At 44.3% G+C, this 25,914-nt stretch overlaps 1 protein-coding gene across 2 annotated transcripts; it reads left to right on the plus strand.

The window, feature by feature from the left end:
• Nucleotides 1-757: 757 nt before the first annotated feature.
• On the plus strand, nt 758-25,629 carry e2f7 (E2F transcription factor 7). Of its 2 annotated transcripts, none has more exons than XM_052506847.1 (13): nt 758-1,398; nt 2,004-2,096; nt 7,237-7,525; nt 7,943-8,102; nt 8,779-9,027; nt 10,135-10,293; nt 10,671-10,808; nt 11,260-11,427; nt 11,689-11,776; nt 12,933-13,281; nt 16,829-17,018; nt 17,648-18,009; nt 23,554-25,629. In XM_052506847.1, the coding sequence occupies exons 2-13, from the start codon at nt 2,086-2,088 to the stop codon at nt 23,713-23,715; spliced, it is 2,325 nt and encodes a 774-aa protein (XP_052362807.1). In that variant the 5' UTR covers nt 758-1,398; nt 2,004-2,085; the 3' UTR covers nt 23,716-25,629. The 2 variants fall into 2 exon arrangements, with proteins under 2 accessions (XP_052362807.1, XP_052362806.1); XM_052506846.1 differs by having other exon boundaries at nt 759-1,398; nt 7,229-7,525.
• Nucleotides 25,630-25,914: the final 285 nt, after the last annotated feature.

The following is a 25,914-nucleotide window of genomic DNA, read 5'->3' on the forward strand; positions in this document are numbered from 1 at the left end:
TCACAGAGGACATTGAATAGGATGCTTCACACAAAGTAATCCTACGGTTTTTCTTTATAACAAAAGGCCACGACACTGCCTTGGTGAGACAGACAGACACACTTGTGAATACTGAGAAGAATGGGCTATCTACTGTAATGGATCCAGTGACATAGCCTACGATCAGCTCTTTGGGTGACAAATAGAGCTTCTCAGAGAGAGAACAATTCCACATTGTTGTTGAAAGTATATTGCCATCCATCCTGTCCATGCAGAGAATGCAACATTGCACATTTTACATATTAGTCCTTCAGCAGACATTAGTGCATTCATCTTAAGATAGCTAGATGGGACAACCACATATCACAGTCATAGTAAGTTCCATTTCCCTCAGTAAAGTAGCTATAAGCAAAGCCAGAGCTAGAAGGGGGGGGGGTATTTCAAATACTCTTTAAAGAGGCAGGGTTTCAGGTGCTTTGGGAAGATGCTATCTCTCTGAAAGTAGATATATAGTATAGGCAACCAGGACCAATCAATAGCCATTTGTTCTCCTTTGCTAATTTTGCACTGGATACATTTACAATTCAATAAATGTTAATACATTAAATATGCAATCCCATGTATCTGAGAAACATTTAGTTTTTTGCAAATAAATGAAGAATATAAATTATATATTATTTCTGTAAACCTACAAGTAAACAGTCTTGAAATATTGGGCGGGGATTATGTGATAACCCGGACAACTCGAGGGACTGGGAAAGCCTGAGGGCGGGACCCTGGGTATTGGGCTCCTCACGTTACAACTTTTCGCGCGGTGTCACAGGTAGAATGAGCGCCACCCACTCCTGTCCCATCTGTTTCCCTGAGCCACGCAAGCTAATTAGATGGAACCGCAGTGGGTCCGTAGTCGATACATGCAACAACAACGCCTCTGTGATTAAGGTTATTAATAGGGTTTCTAAGTGCGCGGCTATGCCACTCAACACCATGAACAGCAGCAGTCAAACTGAACAGCACGAATCTCAGTCAAGACCGCGCGGACTGCCCCGCCAAGAATCTTTAGAGGCGTGTCTGTTGCCCCTTGCCTATTGGATAAATCAATTGTACGCGTCACAACATCTAGATGCTGATTGGCTCGACTGAGTGAAACGCATGAGAGCGCCAGAAAAAAAAGCTTTAGCGGGTGTTTTTGGTTGTAGCTATTCCTGTTCAGTAATGCAATTCCAACACAAGTAACTTCAGCGGAACAGGAGAAGTTTTACAGCTGGATATTAGAAGAAAGCCCACTTATTTAAGAAATTAAAGTTATGTTGATTTGAGTTAAACAACGTACCACCAGTAAGTCTGTGCAATTGGAGATACTGTACGTTGGTATTGACAACTTTATCTTCTTACGTTACGTAGGAAACGCTGAAGAAGGTGAGTAAAATAATAATCACTAACGTTAGCTAGCCTAGCTACAGTAAGTTAGATGACAGCCAGCAGGTAAATCATGTAGCAAGGTATTTATGTATTAAGTAAATAGACAAATATGTTTTGTTTATTTATTAACAGTATATATACTTTTTGTCTTGCAACCTGTTAACTTTTAGCTAGCTAAGTGTCCGGTTGAATGGATCAGTATTAATACTCAATTTGCCCAAAGAAAATACTTCCCAAGATTGCATCCTTTTTTTGTCAAGTGTTTCCATTGTGTACTATAGCTACAATTTAGCTATTTATTGTGTATTCGTCTTGTCATCAGGACTTTTACAGTAGCAATATTCAATGTGTCAGAATTAGATGTGATAGTAGATAGTTAGCTTGTTAGCTAGCTAGATTCGTCAGCTAACGTTAGGTGGGCTAAGGTCTTTGCGCCAAAATCTTCTGACCACTGATATCTTATGGCCATGTAATAGATCGATCTATTTGCTGCATTTGGCTATAGCAAAGTAGTGACTGAAATATGACTGTATGAAACTAAATAATGACCTTTCTGCACAGTTCAGAGACAAATGAATATGATATGGCTAATTGTTTTTCAGATGGAAGTTGAATGTCTAGCTTTGAGAGATCTCATAAGTCCAAAGAAGAGCAAAGCAGACATGGAGGAAGTTGGAGGCAGAAATGATCAGAAGGTATGTTTTGAATCCAAGTCAAATGAACCCTTCAATTCCTTATTATTTATTGTTTCTGAGTGTCTCTTCAATAAGGAACAATCTTCAGAGTCAATTCCTCTTTTTGTGAATTTGTAGCACCGTTATATGACATGCCTGGAGTGTCTTGAAATAAGATTATTTCTCACATGAACTAAAGCAATCAATCAAATTGATTTATAAAGCCCTTTTTTACATCAGCTGATGTCACAAAGTGCTGTACAGACACCCAGCTTAAACCCCCAAACAGCAAGCAATGCAGATGTAGATGTAGAAGCACGGTGGCTAGGAAACCCCCCCCTAGGCCAGAACCTAGGAAGAAACCTATAGAGAAACCAGGCTCTGAGAGGTGGCCAGTACTCTTCTGGCTGTGCCGGGTGGAGATTATAACAGAACATTGCCAAGATGTTCATAGATGACCAGCAAGGTCAGATAATGATAATCACAGTGGTTGTAGAGGGTGCAACAGGTCAGCACCTCGGGAGTAAATGTCAGTTGGCTTTTCATAGCCAATCATTCAGAGTTAGAGACAGCAGGTGTGGTAGAGAGTCCAAAACAACAGGTCTGGGACAAGATAGCACGTCCAGTGAACAGGTCAGGGTTCCATAGCTGCAGGCATAACAGTTGAAAGTGGAGCAGCAGTATGACCAGGTGGACTGGGGACAGCAAGGAGTCATCAGGCAAGGTAGTCCTGAGGCATGGCTCAATTCCTCCGAGAGAAGAGAGGGAGAAAAAGAGAGACCGAATTAGAGCGAGCATACTTAAATTCACACAGGACACCGGAAAGGACATGAGAAATACTCCAGATATAACAGACAGACCCTAGCCCCCCACCACAAACTATTGCAGCATAAATACTGGAGCCTGAGACAGGAAGGGTCGGGAGACACTGTGGCCCTGTCCGACGATACTCCCGGACAGGGCCAAACAGGCAGGATATAACCCCACCCACTTTGCCAAGGCACAGCCCCCACACCACTAGAGGGATGTCTTCAACCTACTACCCTGAGACAAGGCTGAGTATAGCCCACGAAGATCTCCCCCAAAGCACGAACCCAAGGGGGGAGCCAACCCGGACAGGAAGATCACGTCAGGGACTCAGGTGACGCACCCCTCCTAGGGACAGCATGGAAGAGCACCAGTAAGCCAGTGACTCGGTCCCCGTAATAGGGTTAAAGGCAGAGAATCCTAGTGGAGAGAGGGGAACCGGCCAGGCAGAGACCCCAAGGGCGGTTCATCGCTCCAGTGCCTTTCCGTTCACCTTCACACACCTGGGCCAGACTACACTCAATCATAGGACCTTCTGAACAGATGAGTCTTCAATAAAGACTTAAAGGTCGAGACTGAGTCTGCGTCTCTCACATGGATAGGCAGACCATTCCTTAAAAATGTTGCTCTATAGGAGAAACCCCGGCCTCCAGCTGTTTGCCTGCTGGAGGCCTGCTTCTTATGACCGTAGTGTACGTGTAGGTATGTACTGCAGGATCACATCGGAAAGATAGGTAGGAGAAAGTCCATGTAACGCTTTGTAGGTTAACAGTAAAACCTTGAAATCAGCCCTTGCCTTAACAGGAAGTCAGTGTAGAGAGGCTAGCACTGGAGTAATATGATAAAAAAAATGTTGGTTCTAGTCAAGATTCTAGCAGCCTTGTTTAGCACTAACTGAAGTTCATGTAGTGCTTTATTCGGGTAGCCGGAAAGTAGAGCATTGCAGTAGTCTTAATCTAGAAGTGACAAAAGCATGGATACATTTTTCTGCATCATTTTTGGACAGAACGTTTCTGATTTTTTCAATGTTACGTAGATGGAAGAAAGCTGTCCTTGAAATATTCTTGATATGTTCATCAAAAGAGATATCAGGATCCAGAGTAACACCGAGGTCCTTCACAGTTTTATTTGAGATGACTGTACAACCATCAAGATTAATTGTCAGGTCCAACAGAAGATCTATTTGTTAATTGGGACCTAGGACTAGCATCTCTGTTTTGTCTGAGTTTAAAAGTAAAACATTTGCCACCATCCACTTCCTTATGTCTGAAACACAGGCTTCCAGAGAGGGCCATTTTGGGGCTTCACCATGTTTCATCGAAATGTACAGCTGTGTATCGTCCGAATAGCAGTGAAAGTTAACATTGTTTCCAAATGACATCACCAAGAGGTAAAATATATAGTGAACCTTGAGGAACAACGAAATTTACAGTTGATTTGTCAGAAGACAAACCATCCACATAGACAAACTGTTATCTTTCCAACAGATAATATCTAAACCAGGCCAGAACTTGTCCTTGTAGACCAATTTGGGTTTCCAAATCTCTCCAAAAGAATGGTAGTCGATGATATCAAAAGCAGCACTAAGGTCTAGGAGCACAAGGACAGATACAGAGCCTTGGTCTAAAGCATTTTAAAAGGTCATTTACCACCTTCACGAGTGTCTCAGTGCTATGATGGGGTATGAAACCAGACTGAAGTGTTTTGTATACATTGTCTTCAGGAAGGCAGTGAGTTGCTGCGCAACAGCTTCTTACATTTTTTGAGAGGAATGGGAGATTCAATATAAGCCTATTTTAGTTTTTTATATTTTCCGGATGAAGGTTTGACTTTTTCAAGAGAGGCTTTATTACTGCCACTTTTAGTGAGTTTGGGACACATCCGGTGGATAGGGAGCCATTTATTATATTCAACATAGGATGGCCAAGTACAGGAAGCAGCTCTTTCAGTAGTTTAGTTGGAATAGGGTCCGGCATGCAGCTTGACGGTTCAGAGATTTTCATCAATGTGTCAAGAGATATAGTATTAAAAACTTGAGTGTCTCCCTTGATCCTATGTCTTGGCAGTGTCGTGCAGACTCAGGACAACTGAGCTTTGGAGAAATACGCAGATTTAAAGAGGAGTCCATCATTTGCTTTCTAATGATCATTATCTTTTTGTCAAAGAAGTTCATGAAATGATCACTGCTGAAGTGAAAGCCATCCTCTAATGGGGAATGCTGCTTTTTAGTTAGCTTTGCGACAGTATTAAAAAATACATTTGGGATTGTTCTTCTTCTCAATTAAGTTGGAAAACTAGGAGGATCGAGCAGCAGTGAGAGCTCTTTGATACTGCACGGTACTGTCTTTCCAAGCTAGTCGGAAGACTTCCAGTTTGGTGTGGCGCCATTTCCGTTCCATTTTTCATTCCATTTTTCTGGACACTTGCTTCAGGGCTCGGGTATTTTCAGTATACCAGGGAGCTAGTTTCTTATGACAAATGTTTTTTTTGTTTTTATGGGTGTGACTACACTATAGTATTACAATATTTAATTTAGTTCCTCAGTTAGGTGGTTAACCAAATTATTTATTTATTTTTAAATATTTAAAAAAATATTTTTTTATACTCTGACGTCCTTGGGTAGGTGGAGGGAGTCTGGAAGGGCATCTAGGAATCTTTGGGTTGTCCGAGAATTTATAGCATGGCTTTTGATGATCCTTGGTTGGGGTCTGAGCAGATTATTTGTTGCGATTGCAAACGTAATAAAATGGTGGTCCAATAGTCCAGGATTATGAGGAAAAACATTAAGATCCACAACATTTATTCCACTGGACAAAACTAGGTCCAGCGTATGACTGTGACAGTGAGTAGGTCCAGAGACATGTTGGACAAAACCCATTGAGTCGATGATGGCTCCGAAAGCCTTTTGGAGTGGGTCTGTGGACTTTTCCATGCGAATATTAAAGTCACCAAAAATGTGAATATTATCTGCAAGGTCTGATAGGAACTCAGTTAGGAACGCTGTATATGGCCCAGGAGGCCTATAAACAGTAGCTGTAAAAAGTGATTGAGAAGGCTGCATAGATTTCATAACTAGAAGCTCAAAGGATGAAAACTCAAGTCATTTTTTAATTTAAACAAAAAAATAAATTGTAAATTGAAATTTTCTATCGTAAATGTTAGCAACACCTCCGCCTTTGCAGGATGCGCAGGTATATGGTCACTAGTGTAACCAGGAGGTGAGGCCTCATTTAACACAGTATATTCATCAGGCTTAAGCCATGTTTCAGTCAGGCCAGTCACATCAAGATTATGATCAGTTCATTGACTATAACTGCCTTGGAAGTGAGGGATCTAACATTAAGTAGCCCTATTTTGCGATGTGAGATATCACAATCTCTTTCAATAATGGCAGGAATGGAGGAGGTCTTTATTCCAGTGAGATTGCTAAATCGAACACCGCCATGTTTAGTTTTGCCCAACCTAGATCAAGGCACAGACATGGTCTCAATGGGGATAGCTGAGCTGACTACACTGACTGTGCTAGTGGCAGACTCCACTATGCTGGCGTGGATAACAATATCCCTATACTCTACACTCGCCAGTTTTAGTCTTAGCCAGCACCATCTTCAGATGAGCCTTAACGTCGGTAGCCCTGCCCCCTGGTAAACAGTGTATGATCGCTGGAAGTCTAATACTATGGAAAATGGAGTCGGCAATGACTACGGTGTTCAATTTGTCAGAGCTAATGGTGGGAGGCTTCGGCGTCTCAGACCCCGTAACGGGTTGAGGAGACACCAGAGAAGACTCGGACTCCGACTTGTTGCTTAATGGGGAGAGCCGGTTGAGCATTCCTACAGTATTTCCTTCCAGAAGCCATGAGAAAATTGTCCGGCTGCTGGGACCGTGCGAGAGGATTGATATTACTATCTGTACTTATGACCCTTGGGATTGTGCGAGAGGATTTATATTACGATCTGTACTTATGACCCTTGCCTAACGATTGCGTCTGAAGCTTTGCTTGCAGCACGGCTATCCTCACCATAAGGTGATTGTTGTCCTGTATATTATGAGTACAGCAATTCTTAGTCTTCATGTTAATGTTGCCACTTAGCTTTGGCTGGTGGAGGTTCTGTAGAACCATGTCCAGATAAAGTGTACAGGGTGGAAAAAGTTGAATGAAGAAAGTCGAGCGAGGGGGGGAATATATATATATATGTAATATTATAAACGGTAATTAAAAAGTACAAACCGAAGATGGTTATGCTTATGTTATTTATATGAAGTAGATCCGGCTACAAATGCAACACATTTCATATCACTCCACCCCACTTATTCAAAGTTCATAACATTGTGCTCCTTCCCAGGAGAACAGATGTGTCGAGCGAAGAAGAACCACCCCTCACAAGATGGACACCACGGCCACCATGCTGCTGTATGGCAGTAAGCCTCCCACCCCGGAACACCTCCAGAGCACCCCTGTTAAGCCTTCTGAGCGGGGGGCCCCTCCCCACGCGGACCCCTGGACCCCCACGGCCAACCTCAGGATGCTCATCAGTGCTGCCAGCCCTGACATCCGCGACAGAGAGATGAAGAAGGTGCTGTTTAGGCCCATTGAGAATGAGAGAGCAGTGGAGGATGTCGAGGTGGATGGCCCGTGCCAGGTACCCTTTGACCACTCACCGACTGCACCCCAAATGGCACCCTGTTCCCTTTATAGTGCACCACTTTTAACCAGGGCCCACAGGGCTCTGGTCAACACTAGTCAACTGTATAGGGAATAAGATGCCATTTGGGACACTGACACTGACCTCCTATACTGAATTGATAGTGATGGCTGCCTTTGGGCAAGCAGTTATTAATGTGTTATGGGTCATTTGTATGGATTGAGATTAGCAAAGGTTATGCCAGAAACTGCTGGTAGGATATGTTATCTTGAATATACAGTGACATTGTCATTTTATTATCATCTTCCAACTAATGGATTTATAGATGCTGAAATCTTAAGTATCATGCTGTAATAAATTCTTACAATTCTTGACTCAATGACTTTCTTGACAATGCTTTGTCTCTCTGATCAGTTTGATGTGGTGGACGAGGAGGAGGAAGAGGGGGAAAGGAAGCCCAGCAGGAAGCAGAAGAGCCTGGGCCTGCTGTGCCAGAAGTTCCTGGCCCTGTATCCGGACTATCCAACCTCTGACACCATCAGTATCTCATTGGATGAGGTGTCTACTAGCCTGGGTAAGAGCCAATGAATTCAGAGAGGGAGATTACAGCTACACCTGGGTCATGTTCATCAGGGCAAGCGATGTAAAATGTTTTGCAAATGTTTTAACAGTCCCTCCCTGTTTCAGTCCGTTACATAATAAATGCCATTTAGCAGACACTTTTATCCGAAGCAACTTAGTCATGCGTGCAGACATTATACATATGGGCCGTACCGAGAATCGATCCCACTACCCTTGTGTTACAAGCATCATGCACTCGCAACTCCGCTACAAATGACCCGTTGTCTTCCGTTTTATGACTAATGAACACGACCCGGCTCAGGGAGGCTGCCATAATTGGTAACCGCACAGAAAGGAAGACAATAATGGAAATAGCTCATAAAACGGATATTACATTAGCTATGTGAAATATCACGCACTATTGGATTTTGGAAATGGTTGCTATGGATACCTTCCCGCAGAGCCCTCGTATCCCACTGTACCTTCCAGAATAGCACCAGGTTGTAGTATAAACCAAGCAATGTCTGAGACTGAGGAACGTTAAGATGCAGCCAGACATGGTCTGCTGCGTCATTAAATCCTGTTGAGGTACCTTAGAGCTTTGTTATATAACCAGCTCACATAACAGAACACTGAAATCATGTTGCTGACCCCAGTGTGACCTGTCCCTGGTGTCTGTCTGTCTTTAGGGGTGGAGCGGCGGCGGATCTATGACATCGTAAACGTCCTGGAGTCTCTGATGATCGTGGGGCGCGTGGCTAAGAACCAGTACGTGTGGTACGGGCGGCGGCGCCTGGGGTCCACCCTGGCCGAGCTGCAGGGGATAGGCAGGCAGCAGCGCTACCACCTGCACATGGAGCAGGCCGCGGAGGGTGGTCACAGAGAGGGAGCCACCACACACACCCCAGAGGAGGGAGGTGAAGGAGACTCCGGCTGTGGTGAGAGCAGAGTAGGGGGAAATTGCCCCTAGACGCTGATCTTGGGTCAGTGTTGCATTTTCCACACTAATGGTTAAGGTTAGGATTGGGGGGGGAATCTTCTCACGACAGGTAATGGATCACTTATACCCTGTGTCGTTATTAGTCAAACAGTCTGGTTAATTAACTTCAGCGGGCGTTTGGAGATTGCTAGTTAATATGTGCCACATCAAAAGCTCAGCCGCCAAGCTTCGCTCCTGTCGCCATTCCTCTGCTGTCATCTCCCAGTTGTATTAGTGATCCATCACATTGACGAGGAGCGCTTGGTCATCACACACATTAACACAAAGAATCCCATCAGCCTTGGTAAACCCGTGAGGCCGTTACCCCCTACCCTCATCTTCATGACGATGAGGAATGCTTTTACTGACTTGGGCTTAAAGGCAAATTCTTTAAAAAATGATTTAACCTGTATTTAACTAGGCAAGTTAAGAACCAATTATTATTTACAATGACGGCTACCCCGGCCAAACCCTAACCCGGGACGACGCTGGGCTGTGCGTTTCAACGTGGCTAATTGGCTAACTAGGTAGCTGCATGTAGCTTGCTAACAGAATCCAAAGCTACTGTTCCCTAGAGAGGCAGTGGTTGCCTTGGATCTGGCGTCCCCTCCTGCAGAACACTAGGCCATCCACTTCCTGTCATAACGTCCCTTTGAGAGGAGGGAAGGGTCACTTTCTCTCACTGAATAAGGAACGTTGTCGTTCGTATTATGGTCCTGTTTGACAAGACCACCTGTTTGACAGGTAACTCAGGTCTTGAGTCAAATATCCATCGTTCTCTGTAACACGGACATTAAAGTAGTAGTATTATTATAGGAGGAGGGTGTGGCGTGCTGTAGGTCAGATTCAAACCCACGCTGACACTGGTATGTAAACAGCACTAGACCATACAAGCCACTGCAACGTCCTATTCATTAGTGCACACCATCGCAAAACGTTTTGCAACGGAAAAGTGGAAACTAGTTCAGGTAGTTCGCTCCCTGTTTCTGTCCATTTTCTTCCGTTTGCCACTTCGTGAATAGAACCCAGTATTCCGTTTAACTTTGTTCTGCTTGTCTGTTTGCAGTGGCCGCCAGCACGAGGAAAGACAAGTCCCTACGCATCATGAGTCAGAAGTTTGTCATGCTCTTCCTGGTGTCCAGGACCCAGACGGTCACTCTGGACGTGGCCGCCAAAATCCTCATCGAGGAAAGCCAGGACCCCGCCAGCCACAGCAAGTACAAAAGTAAGCATCCTATTACCTACATAGTGCATGACTTTTGACCAGAGCTCATGGGGATCTTGAGGGTTTTGCTGTGCAGTCAAAGAGCCTCTGACACAACATCAAGTCCAGGTAGTCCCTGGCTGTTTCAGTCAGTGTTTTCCCTTTGGGGCCTAATGATCACAACCCAGCCACCAAATAGCTGCAGGTTGAAGTTTCCCCTAGTACAGGTCTAGGATCAACTTCTCCTCTAATAATCCTAACCTTAAACATTAGTGTGGAAGATGCAAAACTGACCCAAGATCAGTGTCTAGGGGCAACGTCACCTCAGATACCCCCAGACATCCCTCCCATTGGCCTTTTTACTGTGTTGTTCGAATCTGATTCAAATCTGTCTTCAGCTAAGGTGCGGCGGCTGTATGACATCGCCAACGTCCTGACGAGTCTGGGATTGATCAAGAAGGTCCACGTCCGGGAGGAGAGGGGGAGGAAGCCTGCGTTCAAGTGGATCGGCCCGGCAGACTTCCACAGCAGACATGGTAAGATTGAATTGAAATGATTTGGGTAGTGAATAATACAGCCAGATGTGGATCCACATAGGATAGCACTTAAAAGCATTCATTAAAACACTTTTCACACAGTGGTCCTCGGTGGTAAAACAAATAACATCACTCCCATATTGGTTCAGAAGGGCATCAGCTCAGTACATAGGGAGACCATCTATTAAACACTATTACAGTGAATGGAAATGGATGCATTATACACATTTATAATGGAACTGTCTTCACTTCTACTAAAACTACTCATAAACCTGTCTACTGACCAAGACTAACACGCTCTGGGATTAAGGCACAGATCTAGGATCAGCTTCCTCTCCTCCTGTCCTAGCCTTAACTATTAGTGTGGAAAATGATAAACTGACCCAAGATCAGTGTCTAGGGGCAACTTCACCCTACTCCTACTGACACACCCCACTCTGTTTTTCAACAGAGGACTCAGAGGCTGTAGCGGCCATCGCTCTTCCGGAGGCCATCGCTCTTCCGGGCGGCAGGAAACAGAAGCTGGCACGCCATGCCTCCTTCAATGTGGTGCCCACCTCCGTGGCCAGCCAACGCCGTGTCAACTCGGCGCCCAGCAGCCCACGCAGAGAGGTCACGGGTAAGGAGTCGGGACAGACAGCTCACATCACAACTGGTTCCCAATGAACCAGTTGTGATGTGGGTCAGAGCACATAGCTGTCAACTGTCAACCAACTACTAATCTGTTGATATGCTAGGGTTACAGGTCGGGGTAAGACTAGGATAAGGTTAGGGCAAGCAGCTAGTTAGTTAAACTTCTACCAACCATCTATTTGGGACCATTCAAATAAAGTAATACCTGTAAATGTAATTAACTCACATCTCCCTTGCTTCTGTCCAGGTCTGCTTCCCCAGTCAGTGGACTATTCCAGAAGGTGTGTGAGCAACAGCGCTGTGTGCCGGCTGCAGTTTGGAACCACTGTTACAGGGTAAGTAGAACACACACGGAAGGAGGCTCACACACACACATCCCAGGCTGCTACCAGTCCTGTTCCTAATCACACCATCACTTTTCATACGCCATCCAGTGGTAATAACCTGAGATTTACTGCAAACAATCTACAACTTCTGTGTTGCATTTCATGATCTATTACACTGCCTGTTGCCAAGGACTAGCTTGTTGGTTGAATGTAATGACACATCAGGTCCACTGGTATACAACAGGGCTGCCATGTGAATAAAATATATGAAGGTGCCCCAAATGGCACCCTTTATAGTGCACTACTTTTGACCGGAGCCCTATGTGCCCTGGTCAAAAGTAGTGCACTATATAGTGAATAAGGGGCCATTTGAGACATGGCTTATGTGGTGATTTAGTTGCAACTCAGGAACAGGAAACTGGGCCCTTAGAGGAAGTGATGCGTGCAAATGACCAGCTCCAGAGGCTCCGGCTTGGAGTTTTTAATAGGCCCGGCTGAAGCTCTCCGCAAACTGTTATTGGTCCACGTCTCACAGTTCATTTAATTTATAAAAGGTGGTTTTCGTAATGGTTCGCTTTGAGTTTTTACTCTTACCCTGGTGTTTGTTTAGGCTGGGTTTGACATGTTTTACATGAGTTGGCTGCAGTGTCTCCTGGTCCTCTCGGTTTCTGACCATTTCTACTAGGGATGTGGTGGCTATTTCACCGGTGGCCAAGCCACAGCCGTCTCAAGGCTGTTGCTGCTCTAAGTGTTTTTAAAGTGGGGATGGAGGAGTCGTAAAGGTTGCTGGTTCCAAACTGCTGAGAGGGAGTGTTTTTTTGTTATATTTTTTACAATTGAAATCTGGTCTCTAATGCAGTCACCACATTGTTTTGTTTTTCTGGAAGAAAAAGCATTTAAGGACTTTACTACTATATGTTTCTACATTCTAATGTCCCATCTTTTTTATAAACAGTATAATGCAAAGGTGTGAAACTGAATTCCTAGAGGACCATGTCTGATTAAGACCTAGAGAGTTCCTAACTAATTCATATCATTCATTGGAACAAAACCCGTAGACACTTGGCCCCTCCAGGAAATGAATTTGACAGCCCTGCTCCAGAGCATTTACTTGGAGAGAATGACAGAAACATATGTCTAAGTTGGTTCCTCTGTGTCTTTGCAGTGTCTCCCACCCCAGCGGCGGACTTCAGAGCCCCGCCCACAGTGACTGCAACTCCCTGCTCTGCTCCCCGGGCCTAGCCCCCCTGGCCGTGCCCGTCCACCCAGAGGGTTCATACGTGGGACCCCTGTCCCCCCATCCCCACCACATGGCCTATCTACCCAGCCTATCCCAGGCCTCGGTGGTCATGCTGTATGGAGGTCCGGAGGCGCAGGATGGGCTTGACTGCCTGACCACGGAAGTTCAAAGGTCACCGGGGTCAAGGTCCAGAGAGAACATCCTGGAGAAGAGGAAGAAGGATGAAGGAGTGGGGGAGAAGAGGGAGTCGCCTGAGACAGAGCTATCTGAAAAGGTGAGTTTGTGGAGAAAGTGAAATCCACAGATGTACTGTGGATCTCTGATTGACCATAAGCCTGACACGCTTCAGGTAGTCGTTGTCCATATTTCCACACTGTACCTAGGACCACCTCTGACCTTAGATCACTGTAGATCATCCTCCTCCTGCTAGACCAATCACAGTAATGTATGATCCATATTTAAAGGGGAAGTTGTGAAAAGCGAAACTTCCCTTTTTAATTAGAAGCGTGGTGATTTGACAACCGATAAGACCGGTCAGGGAGAGCGACGCCTCATACTGTAACGTCTCAGGTCTAGATTCAATCAGATCAAGTGTTAACCGGAGATAGCTGACACCCTCATCGCTGATGTGTTGGAGGTGGAACTGCATTGGCGCTGTCAAATCGGCCTTGATCATTGTCAGGAAGCCACACCGTCCCGCTCACGTAAAAGTTCAGAAGGAGAAAGGCTACATAGAAATAATGACGAGTTCTATCAGTGTTCAGTCTAAACCAGGCTGCATGGGATTCTCATAATGCGACTCTGTGCAGCCAATGGCAATGTCCGCTTTAGGTATAATGACGTGAGCTGCTTGTGGATTTGACAGTTCTAACGCAGTTCCACCTCCTACAGTTCCACCGCCAAAACAATCTCTATGCCAATGTCACATAAAGCAGATCTGATTGAATAGAACCCTCCGTCTTAATAACACACTGGTTGGTTTCCAAGGTGACCAGTACACTCTTTATGCATTGTCAATAATGAGCTTCCCAATGATGCCCTTTTGTTATTTATAAGTGACACACACTGGTACGACTGCTGAGAAGTCTCACACACACACAGAACTGCCTGTCTGTCTGGACACTCCATTTATACCCTCTAAAGATCACAGTACATAACTTTGTCCTCTGTTGGTTTAATTCAACATGTGTATTGGAAGTATGTGTTGCTTCCTATATGGCACCCTATTTGCTATATAGTGCACTATTTTAGACCAGGGTCTATAGAGTGGTGCACTATGTAGGGAATAGGGTGCCACTTGGGACTCAGGCCTGATCTCATGAGGGGGGGTCAGACCAGTGAATTACCAAATGGTTTGTTTACGTACAGGAATGTTTTCTCCAAGGAGGGAGTTTCATTTTCCACCACGGCTGTTTCCCAAATGACACCCTGTTCCCTATGGGCCCTGACCAAAACTAGTGCACTATATAGGGAATAGGGTGCCATTTGAGAGGCAGCCTGTGATTTTGTGAGGTTCATTACATGTGAAGGTGAAAGACATAACTCAGAAGAATGTGCTGTTTATGTTCAGCGATCACTTCATAATGAAAAGAGGTTTCCTCAAGTTTCTTAGCAGCATTATACTGATTGATTAGAAAATTGAGAGCTTCTGATGATGATATGAAGACATTGAAGTAATAGAGGACGACATTATGAAGACGTGGAAGTAGTAGAGGACGACATTATGAAGACGTGGAAGTAGTAGAGGACGACATTATGGAGACGTGGAAGTAGTAGAGGACGACATTATGAAGACGTGGAAGTAGTAGAGGACGACATTATGAAGACGTGGAAGTAGTAGAGGACGACATTATGAAGACGTGGAAGTAGTAGAGGACGACATTATGAAGACGTGGAAGTAGTAGAGGACGACATTATGAAGACGTGGAAGTAGTAGAGGACGACATTATGAAGACGTGGAAGTAGTAGAGGACGACATTATGAAGACGTGGAAGTAGTAGAGGACGACATTATGAGACGTGGAAGTAGTAGAGGACGACATTATGAAGACGTGGAAGTAGTAGAGGACGACATTATGAAGACGTGGAAGTAGTAGAGGATGACATTATGAAGACGTGGAAGTAGTAGAGGACGACATTATGGAGACGTGGAAGTAGTAGAGGACGACATTATGGAGACGTGGAAGTAGTAGAGGACGACATTATGAAGACGTGGAAGTAGTAGAGGACGACATTATGGAGACGTGGAAGTAGTAGAGGACGACATTATGGAGACGTGGAAGTAGTAGAGGACGACATTATGGAGACGTGGAAGTAGTAGAGGACGACATTATGGAGACGTGGAAGTAGTAGAGGACGACATTATGGAGACGTGGAAGTAGTAGAGGACGACATTATGGAGACGTGGAAGTAGTAGAGGACGACATTATGGAGACGTGGAAGTAGTAGAGGACGACATTATGGAGACGTGGAAGTAGTAGAGGACGACATTATGGAGACGTGGAAGTAGTAGAGGACGACATTATGGAGACGTGGAAGTAGTAGAGGACGACATTTATTTCAGTATATTTCATCATCATACATGCTGTGATTTAATTCAGAAAATGCAGAAAATGTTGTTAATGATTCCCGAAAGCGAAGCATTAAATTAAAATCTGAATCACTGCATGCTCCCTGACCAGGATAAAAGTATTCCAAGTTGTAATTAAACACAATGGCATTATCATTTTGGTGATGCATGTGATATTTGTAATTGTACAAAACCCCAGACTATTAATCTCAGCCTCTCACTTCCATTCAAATTGAGGAGTGAGAGAAGTCATGGTAGGTGAGAGAAGTCATGGTAGGTGTGCTCAAATCCACACAGTATTTCTACCTACCAGTAGTCTGGTACATTCACCTGAAACAGTCACAAAATCCTCTGCAGAGGAAGCGTAGCAGTTCACATTATTTTTGCTTGAAAAATTAGCAAAACAGAGCTATCATTTTTGTAGATGAGCCATGCAATTTCATGGCTCATTATTTGAGAGGGAAATGTGATCAAAGCTCATCGTAAATTAATTATGGGATGCACTAGGGAGCGCTGCAGCATTGGGCTGTGGGAGGGTCGCATTAAAAACTGAAGAATGGGAGCTGAACGTGGACTACAGGCAAAGGTGGGCCGAACAGGCCCCCATTAACTGTAGTGTAGAGAGTTAAGTGCCTTGGTTTCCACATCACCAACCAACTATCATGGTCCGAACACACCAAGAGAGTTGTGAAGAGGGCACAACAACACCTTTTCCCCCTCAGGAGACTGAAAAGGTTTGGCATGGGTCCCCAGATCCTCAAAGTTCTACAGCTGCACCATCGAGAGCATCCTGAACGGTTGCATCACTACCTAGTATAGAAACTGTTCGGCATCTGACCGTGATGCGCTACAGAGGGTAGTGCGCACGGCCCAGTACATCACTGGGGCCTAGGACCCGGCAAGCGGTACCGGAGCGCCAAGTCTTGGACCAAAAGGCTCTTTAACAGCTTCTACCTATATACTATAGGTGTCAGAGGAAAGCCCCAAAAATTGTCAGACTCCAGTCACCCAAGTCATAGACTGTTTTCTCTGCTACCACACGGCAAGCGGTAACAGAGCGCCAAGTCTTGGACCAAAAGGCTCCTTAACAGCTGATACCCCCAAGCCATAAGACTGCTGAACAATTAATCAAATGGCCACCGGACTATTTACATTGACAACCCCCCCCCCTCCTCCCTTTTGTACACTGCTGCTACTAGCTGTTTATTATTGTTGTACTTGGCACACTTTACAAATAGTTTTTCTATTCCTAGAGAAGGAGAGTGGAGGGAAACAGCTGTCAGATGACCACCAGCCCAAGGACCAGCTCCCTAGAGCACCCAGGGGGGCTAGTCAGGGAAGAGGCCCTATTGAGAGTCCTCCGAGACGGGGAGGTGGGCAGACAGAGCCCCCACAACAACCTGGTCCGGCCTTCACACTACCTCTATGTGCCTAACTCTGCAGGTATGCTATGTTAAAAACAACTCTGTGCCAGTCAGTCAGTGTTGCTCAGTTAATGTGTCTTATCCACACTAGCTCTATGTGCCTAACTCTGCAGGTATGCTATGTTAAAAACAACTCTGTGCCAGTCAGTCAGTGTTGCTCAGTTAATGTGTCTTATCCACACTAGCTCTATGTGCCTAACTCTGCAGGTATGCTATGTTAAAAACAACTCTGTGCCAGTCAGTCAGTGTTGCTCAGTTAACGTGTCTTATCCACACTAACATCATTTTTTTTTGTTTGCGTCTCTGAAACATGACCTTTAGACTCTGTGACAGGATGGATATTGGACTGTACAGGTAGTGCTGATAGACTTGTTGTCTACTTAGGAGCAGTGTCCTTAACGTAGTGACCTCAGTCCCATGTAGAGATTTGTAGTCCTTCAAGGATAAAGGCATTGTGAGTGATGATCACGCCTATTTTTCTATGTTCTTGTGATTTTTGGCTGTACCTCGTCTCCTGTTGGTTGAAGCGATGTCTACTCCCCCTCCTCATGGTTTCATAGGGCGCTGGTCAAAAATAGTGCACTAAATGGGGAATAAGGTGCCATTTTTCACAGATGACTCGTCCTCATTCACCCCTCTCCCCTCCAGGTCTCAACAGTCTCAACTTCCTCCTCTCTGCTGGTCAGACGACATGCGGCCTGACTCTACCTGCTGGCACCCTGCCCTATGTCCTTGTGTCCTCCTCCACCCTCTCCCCCTACCCACTCATGGCCAACAGGGGCGATGCCAATCTCAATTTCAACATGTCCACCATGATGTCCCCCGCCTGCTTCGTGGTGGGATCCGCCGGGCCCTACACAGTGGCCGGGGCCCCGGAGTTCAATGGGGTGGCAGTGGCGCCGGCCCTCTCCAGTCCAGAGCAGCACCCGCTGTTCGGGTCGGCACCCATACCTCCACATTCTCCCTTGGAGACCAGGCCGTCTCTGACCTTCATCCAGACAGAGACACAGGTGAGATCGGCAGGAAGACAGACAGACCGGTGGGAAGATAGATAGATAGATAGATAGATAGATAGATCAGCAGGAAGATAGATAGATAGATCAGCAGGAAGATAGATAGATAGATCAGCAGGAAGATAGATAGATAGATCAGCAGGAAGATAGATAGATAGATCAGCAGGAAGATAGATAGATAGATCAGCAGGAAGATAGATAGATAGATCAGCAGGAAGATAGATAGATAGATCAGCAGGAAGATAGATAGATAGATAGATCAGCAGGAAGATAGAAGATAGATAGATAGATCAGCAGGAAGATAGATAGATAGATAGATAGATCAGCAGGAAGATAGATAGATAGATCAGCAGGAAGATAGATAGATAGATCAGCAGGAAGATAGATAGATAGATCAGCAGGAAGATAGATAGATAGATCAGCAGGAAGATAGATAGATAGATAGATCAGCAGGAAGATAGATAGATAGATCAGCAGGAAGATAGATAGATAGATCAGCAGGAAGATAGATAGATAGATCAGCAGGAAGATAGATAGATAGATCAGCAGGAAGATAGATAGATAGATCAGCAGGTAGATAGATAGATAGATAGACCAGCAGGAAGATAGATAGATAGACCAGCAGGAAGATAGATAGATAGACCAGCAGGAAGATAGATAGATAGACCAGCAGGAAGATAGATAGACCAGCAGGAAGATAGATAGATAGACCAGCAGGAAGATAGATAGATAGACCAGCAGGAAGATAGATAGATAGATAGACAGCATAGATAGATAGACCAGGAAGATAGATAGATTCACAGGAAGATAGATAGATAGACCAGCAGGAAGATAGATAGATAGGCAGAGATAGATAGATAGCCAGGAAGATAGATAGATAGACCAGGAAGATAGATAGATTCAGCGATAGGATCAGATTATATAGGCAGACAGACAGCAGGAAGATAGATAGATAGCCAGGAAGATAGATAGACCAGATAGGAAGATAGATTCACGATGGATCAGAGATATATAGACAGACAGATAGTGCCTTAACCACTTCACGTGGATCAGATTATATAGACAGACAGACCGTGCCTTAACCACTCACGTGGATCAGATTATATAGGATCAGACTTAGATAGATAGACAGAGACCGTGGCAGATTATATAGATAGACTGCCTTAACCACGTGGATCAGATTATATAGACAGACAGACCGTGCTTTAACCACTTCACGTGGATCAGATTATATAGGCAGACAGACCGTGCCTTAACCACTTCACGTGGATCAGATTATATAGACAGACAGACCGTGCCTTAACCACTTCACGTGGATCAGATATATAGACAGATCAGATCAGATTATATAGACAGACAGACCGTGCTTTAACCACTTCACGTGGATCAGATTATATAGACAGACAGACCGTGGATCAGATATATAGACAGACAGACTTAACCACGTGGATCAGATTATATAGACAGACAGACCGTGCCTTAACCACTTCACGTGGATCAGATTATATAGACAGACAGACCGTGCCTTAACCACTTCACGTGGATCAGATTATATAGACAGACAGACCGTGCTTTAACCACTTCACGTGGATCAGATTATATAGACAGACAGACCGTGCTTTAACCACTTCACGTGGATCAGATTATATAGACAGACAGACCGTGCCTTAACCACTTCACGTGGATCAGATTATATAGACAGACAGACCGTGCCTTAACCACTTCACGTGGATCAGATTATATAGGCAGACAGACCGATGCCAGGAAGATTAACCACTTCACGTGATCAGATAGACAGACAGATGGATCAGATATAGGCAGACAGACCGTGCTTTAACCACTTCACGTGGATCAGATTATATAGACAGACAGACCGTGCTTTAACCACTTCACGTGGATCAGATTATATAGACAGACAGACCGTGCTTTAACCACTTCACGTGGATCAGATTATATAGACAGACAGATAGATAGATAGATAGACCAGATAGATAGATGCAGAATTATATAGACAGACAGATAGGCAGGAAGATTAACCACTTCACGTGGATCAGATTATATAGACAGACAGACCGTAGATTAACCACTTCACGATAGATCAGATTATATAGGCAGACAGAAGATAGTAGATAGCTTTAACCACTTCACGTGGATCAGATTATATAGACAGACAGACCGTGCCTTAACCACTTCACGTGGATCAGATTATATAGACAGACAGACCGTGCCTTAACCACTTCACGTGGATCAGATTATATAGACAGATAGATAGATAGATTATAGATAGGCAGCTTTAACCACTTCACGTGGATCAGATTATATAGACAGACAGACCGTGCCTTAACCACTTCACGTGGATCAGATTATATAGACAGACAGACCGATCAGCCTTAACCACTTCACGTGGATCAGATTATATAGACAGCAGATAGACTTCACGTGGATCAGATTATATAGACAGACAGACCGTGCTTTAACCACTTCACGTGGATCAGATTATATAGACAGACAGATAGTGCTTTAACCACTTCACGTGGATAGATTATATAGACAGACAGACCGTCGGCAGGATTAGATAGACCACCTTCACGTGGATCAGATTATATAGACAGACAGACCAGATTATATAGACAGACAGACCGTGCCTTAACCACTTCACGTGGATCAGATTATATAGACAGACAGACCGTGCTTTAACCACTTCACGTGGATCAGATTATATAGACAGACAGACCGTGCTTTAACCACTTCACGTGGATCAGATTATATAGACAGACAGACCGTGCCTTAACCACTTCACGTGGATCAGATTATATAGACAGACAGACCGTGCCTTAACCACTTCACGTGGATCAGATTATATAGGCAGACAGACCGTGCCTTAACCACTTCACGTGGATCAGATTATATAGACAGACAGACCGTGCTTTAACCACTTCACGTGGATCAGATTATATAGACAGACAGACCGTGCTTTAACCACTTCACGTGGATCAGATTATATAGACAGACAGACCGTGCCTTAACCACTTCACGTGGATCAGATTATATAGACAGACAGACCGTGCTTTAACCACTTCACGTGGATCAGATTATATAGACAGACAGACCGTGCCTTAACCACTTCACGTGGATCAGATTATATAGACAGACAGACCGTGCTTTAACCACTTCACGTGGATCAGATTATATAGACAGACAGACCGTGCTTTAACCACTTCACGTGGATCAGATTATATAGACAGACAGACCGTGCCTTAACCACTTCACGTGGATCAGATTATATAGACAGACAGACCGTGCTTTAACCACTTCACGTGGATCAGATTATATAGACAGACAGACCGTGCTTTAACCACTTCACGTGGATCAGATTATATAGACAGACAGACCGTGCCTTAACCACTTCACGTGGATCAGATTATATAGACAGACAGACCGTGCTTTAACCACTTCACGTGGATCAGATTATATAGACAGACAGACCGTGCCTTAACCACTTCACGTGGATCAGATTATATAGACAGACAGACCGTGCCTTAACCACTTCACGTGGATCAGATTATATAGACAGACAGACCGTGCTTTAACCACTTCACGTGGATCAGATTATATAGACAGACAGACCGTGCTTTAACCACTTCACGTGGATCAGATTATATAGACAGACAGACCGTGCTTTAACCACTTCACGTGGATCAGATTATATAGACAGACAGACCGTGCTTTAACCACTTCACGTGGATCAGATTATATAGCAGACAGACAGACGTGCTTTAACCACTTCACGTGGATCAGATTATTAACCACTTCACGTGGATCAGATTATATAGACAGACAGACCGTGCCTTAACCACTTCACGTGGATCAGATTATATAGACAGACAGACCGTGCTTTAACCACTTCACGTGGATCAGATTATATAGACAGACAGACCGTGCTTTAACCACTTCACGTGGATCAGATTATATAGACAGACAGACCGTGCTTTAACCACTTCACGTGGATCAGATTATATAGACAGACAGTGCCTTAACCACTTCACGTGGATCAGATTATATGCGTGTTTTAACCACTTCACGTGGATCAGATTATATAGACAGTGGACTTCAGATTATATAGACAGACAGACCGTGCCTTAACCACTTCACATGGATCAGATTATATAGACAGACAGACCGTGCCTTAACCACTTCACGTGGATCAGATTATATAGACAGACAGACCGTGCTTTAACCACTTCACGTGGATCAGATTATATAGACAGACAGACCGTGCTTTAACCACTTCACGTGGATCAGATTATATAGACAGACAGACCGTGCTTTAACCACTTCACGTGGATCAGATTATATAGACAGACAGACCGTGCTTTAACCACTTCACGTGGATCAGATTATATAGACAGACAGACCGTGCCTTAACCACTTCACGTGGATCAGATTATATAGACAGACAGACCGTGCCTTAACCACTTCACGTGGATCAGATTATATAGACAGACAGACCGTGCCTTAACCACTTCACGTGGATCAGATTATATAGACAGACAGACCGTGCCTTAACCACTTCACGTGGATCAGATTATATAGACAGACAGACCGTGCCTTAACCACTTCACGTGGATCAGATTATATAGACAGACAGACCGTGCTTTAACCACTTCACATGGATCAGATTATATTGGAAAGCAGTTAAATCCGGTCACATGATGTATGACCTTTTGTGTAGCAGACAAACACTGGAAATGCCACTGTCAAACTCTGTTTATCATGTTTTAACTATTCCACAGCAGTTCAGCTTTTGTTTGCTTTAAAAAGATTATCCCCGAAAAGGAAAATATAGCTTTTTTAACCTCAGAGTTCATGAATCTTTTGGTCATTAAAAGACAATTAAACTCCCCAACATAGCTCTGATGACATCACTCTGTGCCTCGAGAAGACACTTCTCAGACTGCGGTTGCATCCCAAATTGGACTCTATTCCCTATAGCTATAACTCACTACCTTTGACCAGAGCCCATAGGACTTTTGTCTAAAGTAGTGCATTATGTAGGGATTAGGGTACCATTTGGGACACAAGCTCACTCATTAGACTCTTGGCGCAAAATGAAGGGACATTATTAATGATTGGACGAGCCAACGTGTTCATCCATAACAAATGAATCAGCACACGGTCTCCCATTCCTGCTATGTACTCCCTCTCCTAACATTGATGGAATGAAGACTGTATACAAGTGGTCTGTTTCCAACAGGTTGTTCGCTTGTTCTGCTTAGAAATGCATAGCTCGGTTTCGCAGTGGGGAATAGGGTTCAAGCTGAAATGTGTCCTTCGCTGGAAAACATTGTTTCTTAGAATTGAATTGAGTGGTATTTTATAAGGCTGGTATTTGGAAGAGGGGGTGAGGGGTAGATGGAATACTGTCACAGTGATACTCTACTGCCAGAGTTGATTATTCATCTGTAGTGAGATGCTCGGCAGAGGCAGCATTCCTTAAACTGTGTGGTTTCAGGGCCTCACTCTCTTGTCTCTCCTCCACAGACACCACAGACTCCCAAGGAGGAGGAGGCGGCAGCTGGCGGTGGCTCCAAGGCCTTCTTCCAGACGCCAGGGACCCTGGGAACGGCCACCACAACCCCCGTGGCCCGCCGACGAGGCTCCGCCCAGAGGAGGCTGGACATCGGCCAACCACTGACCAATTAGAAGTCTGGGGACTTTTAGAGTGGGCATGGCTGTTAGCTATAACCTGAAAGGCTGCCTAGTGGCCTGAGAGGAATGGACAAATGTTGCTCTCCGGCTAAACGTGCTCTGACTGCGCTAGCTTTGGCTTTACTCCCCACGCTCTGACTCTCAGGGTATCTTTTCTGTATGACCGAACTGTGTTGCTTTCATACCACTGGTGCTTCGCCTTATTACTAGGGAATGAATGCTAGTCTATACGATACCTCCTTTAAGTGCCTCATCATGTAGGGCGAAGTTGCCCCTAGACTCTGATTTTGGGCCAGTTTGCAGTTTCCCCACTAATGGTTAAGGTTAGGATTGGGGGAAGGGAAGCTGATCCTAGGGGAAACTTCACCCTCGAGTTCCTCATGATTGGACTGTGGGACACCGATAACTATCAGAGGACACAGGGAAGCAGTGTTGTCGTCTTTTGTTTTAGTGCCCTCCTGTGGTGGGAGTTAGGTACCACTCATATTTATTTTTCTAGTCCATCTTCCATAGAAAGATTGAGCTACCTTGGTAATCACACCACCCATGACTTTATTATATCCCAACGTTATTTATACATTAACTAATATATCTGTTGAGTATTGGGACTGTTGAGTAACAATTCCGATGATGTTCCTCTACTTTTAGCACTAATTATTTAAGAATATACTTCTGATTCTTGAGTTTCGCTGGCTCTGGGGGGGATTCGGTAAAACGGTATCCGTAGGAAAAGGGAAAACAGTTGATCATAGGTGAATATCTGCGGAAGCTGAAAGGTTTCCCATGATGACACATTTCAGAAACTGGTGTTGGTAATAAGTCCTGACGTCGAAGAGATATCAATACGCTTCTCGGTTGCATTTCTAGCGTGTAACTGACCTGGCTCTAAGAGAGGTTTAAAAACCACTGGTTTTCACTGTGTAAATGAGGTTCACTTAAACCCAAAAACTATATTTTGCTGTGTTTCATTAGTCCATTGTTGATATAGTCCAAGATGTTTTGGGTGGAGTTTTCCTTTAATCAGTCACAGCAACACATTGGTGAGCTTAAGGCCTACAAAATGGCTGCCAGGGTTTTTGGTACAAAGACTGGCATCTTGGCCACTCCAAAGGGTTCTGTATTTGTACAACACTCATGTGGTTTACAGGTTTCCAATGGTTGGGCTTTAAGAATAACACCAAATGCCAGCATTGCCAGGTGAAAACTAAATGTGAAATGATTTGATGATGTTACAAGATACTTGAATGACTTAGTTATCTAGCAGTATATACTGGAGACTAGAGTGAAATATCTAAGTACTGTATTTAATGCATTAAATGACATGCATTAGAGTTTGGCCTCTGGAATATTTTTTGGGGTAATTGAGGAAAAGTTACATTATACCAAAGGGTGCTGATCATCTACTTGAACTGTAGAACACAGGAGGTTGGTGGCACCTTAATTGGGGAGGACGGGCTCATGGTAATGAGTGGAATCTGGAATGGTGTCATCACACATGGCTTCCATGTGTTTGATGCCATTCCATTGGCTCTGTTCTGGCCATTATTATGAGCCGTCCTCCAGTCAGAGGCCTCCACTGCTGTACATGTGTTGTTCATGTACAAATCTTTCTCTTTTTGATTTTTTTTTACCAGTAATTATTTTTGTATATTGTATTCATATGTTTTTAATTATTACTTCAAAACATTGAAATGTTTAATTTAATGCTGCTTCTTATCATAAAATAATAATTGCACTGCTAGTTTCTGTAGTTATCCGTCCGCTGCTTTGTAGGAAACCTTTTCTAACATTACAACACATTGTTATTTTCACGCTGCTTACTACTGGCTGTATGTATGTTATGGGACAAACAGGGTTTTTTCTCTAGACATCCACAACCTTTGTAATAAAAAAGTGAAAATGTCCAGTGATATGAGCAACTCGTATTTCTCACACAGATTTTTCACCTGTAAATGTAGCATTGTATATCTAGCTCTGAGCAATGACACTTCGTTTTGTCAAATTACAACATATTTAGCCACAGGTCGTTGTGCTACACAATATAGTGAATAAGGCACTGGCACTTGGCTGCCATTGAAGGAACTGACCAATAGATGGCAGTAGATCACTCAAAGTAACAGCATGCTCCATATCCTAAAGGCCCTGAATGAAAACCTGCATCCTTCCTTTCTCTGAAGTATTCACTAGTCTGAC

This window comes from Oncorhynchus keta, unplaced genomic scaffold (genome assembly GCF_023373465.1).
Source record: "Oncorhynchus keta strain PuntledgeMale-10-30-2019 unplaced genomic scaffold, Oket_V2 Un_contig_2759_pilon_pilon, whole genome shotgun sequence".
Classification (NCBI taxonomy): Eukaryota; Metazoa; Chordata; class Actinopteri; order Salmoniformes; family Salmonidae; genus Oncorhynchus; species Oncorhynchus keta.

Bases quoted from the DNA above. Each gene is read 5' to 3' on its own strand.
- e2f7 (XM_052506846.1), top strand. From the start codon at position 2,004: ATGGAAGTTGAATGTCTAGCTTTGAGAGATCTCATAAGTCCAAAGAAG. The intron at 9,028-10,134 runs GTGAGAGCAGAG...GTCTGTTTGCAG, and splicing joins TGAAGGAGACTCCGGCTGTG to TGGCCGCCAGCACGAGGAAA. The intron at 13,282-16,828 runs GTGAGTTTGTGG...TTCTATTCCTAG, and splicing joins AGACAGAGCTATCTGAAAAG to AGAAGGAGAGTGGAGGGAAA.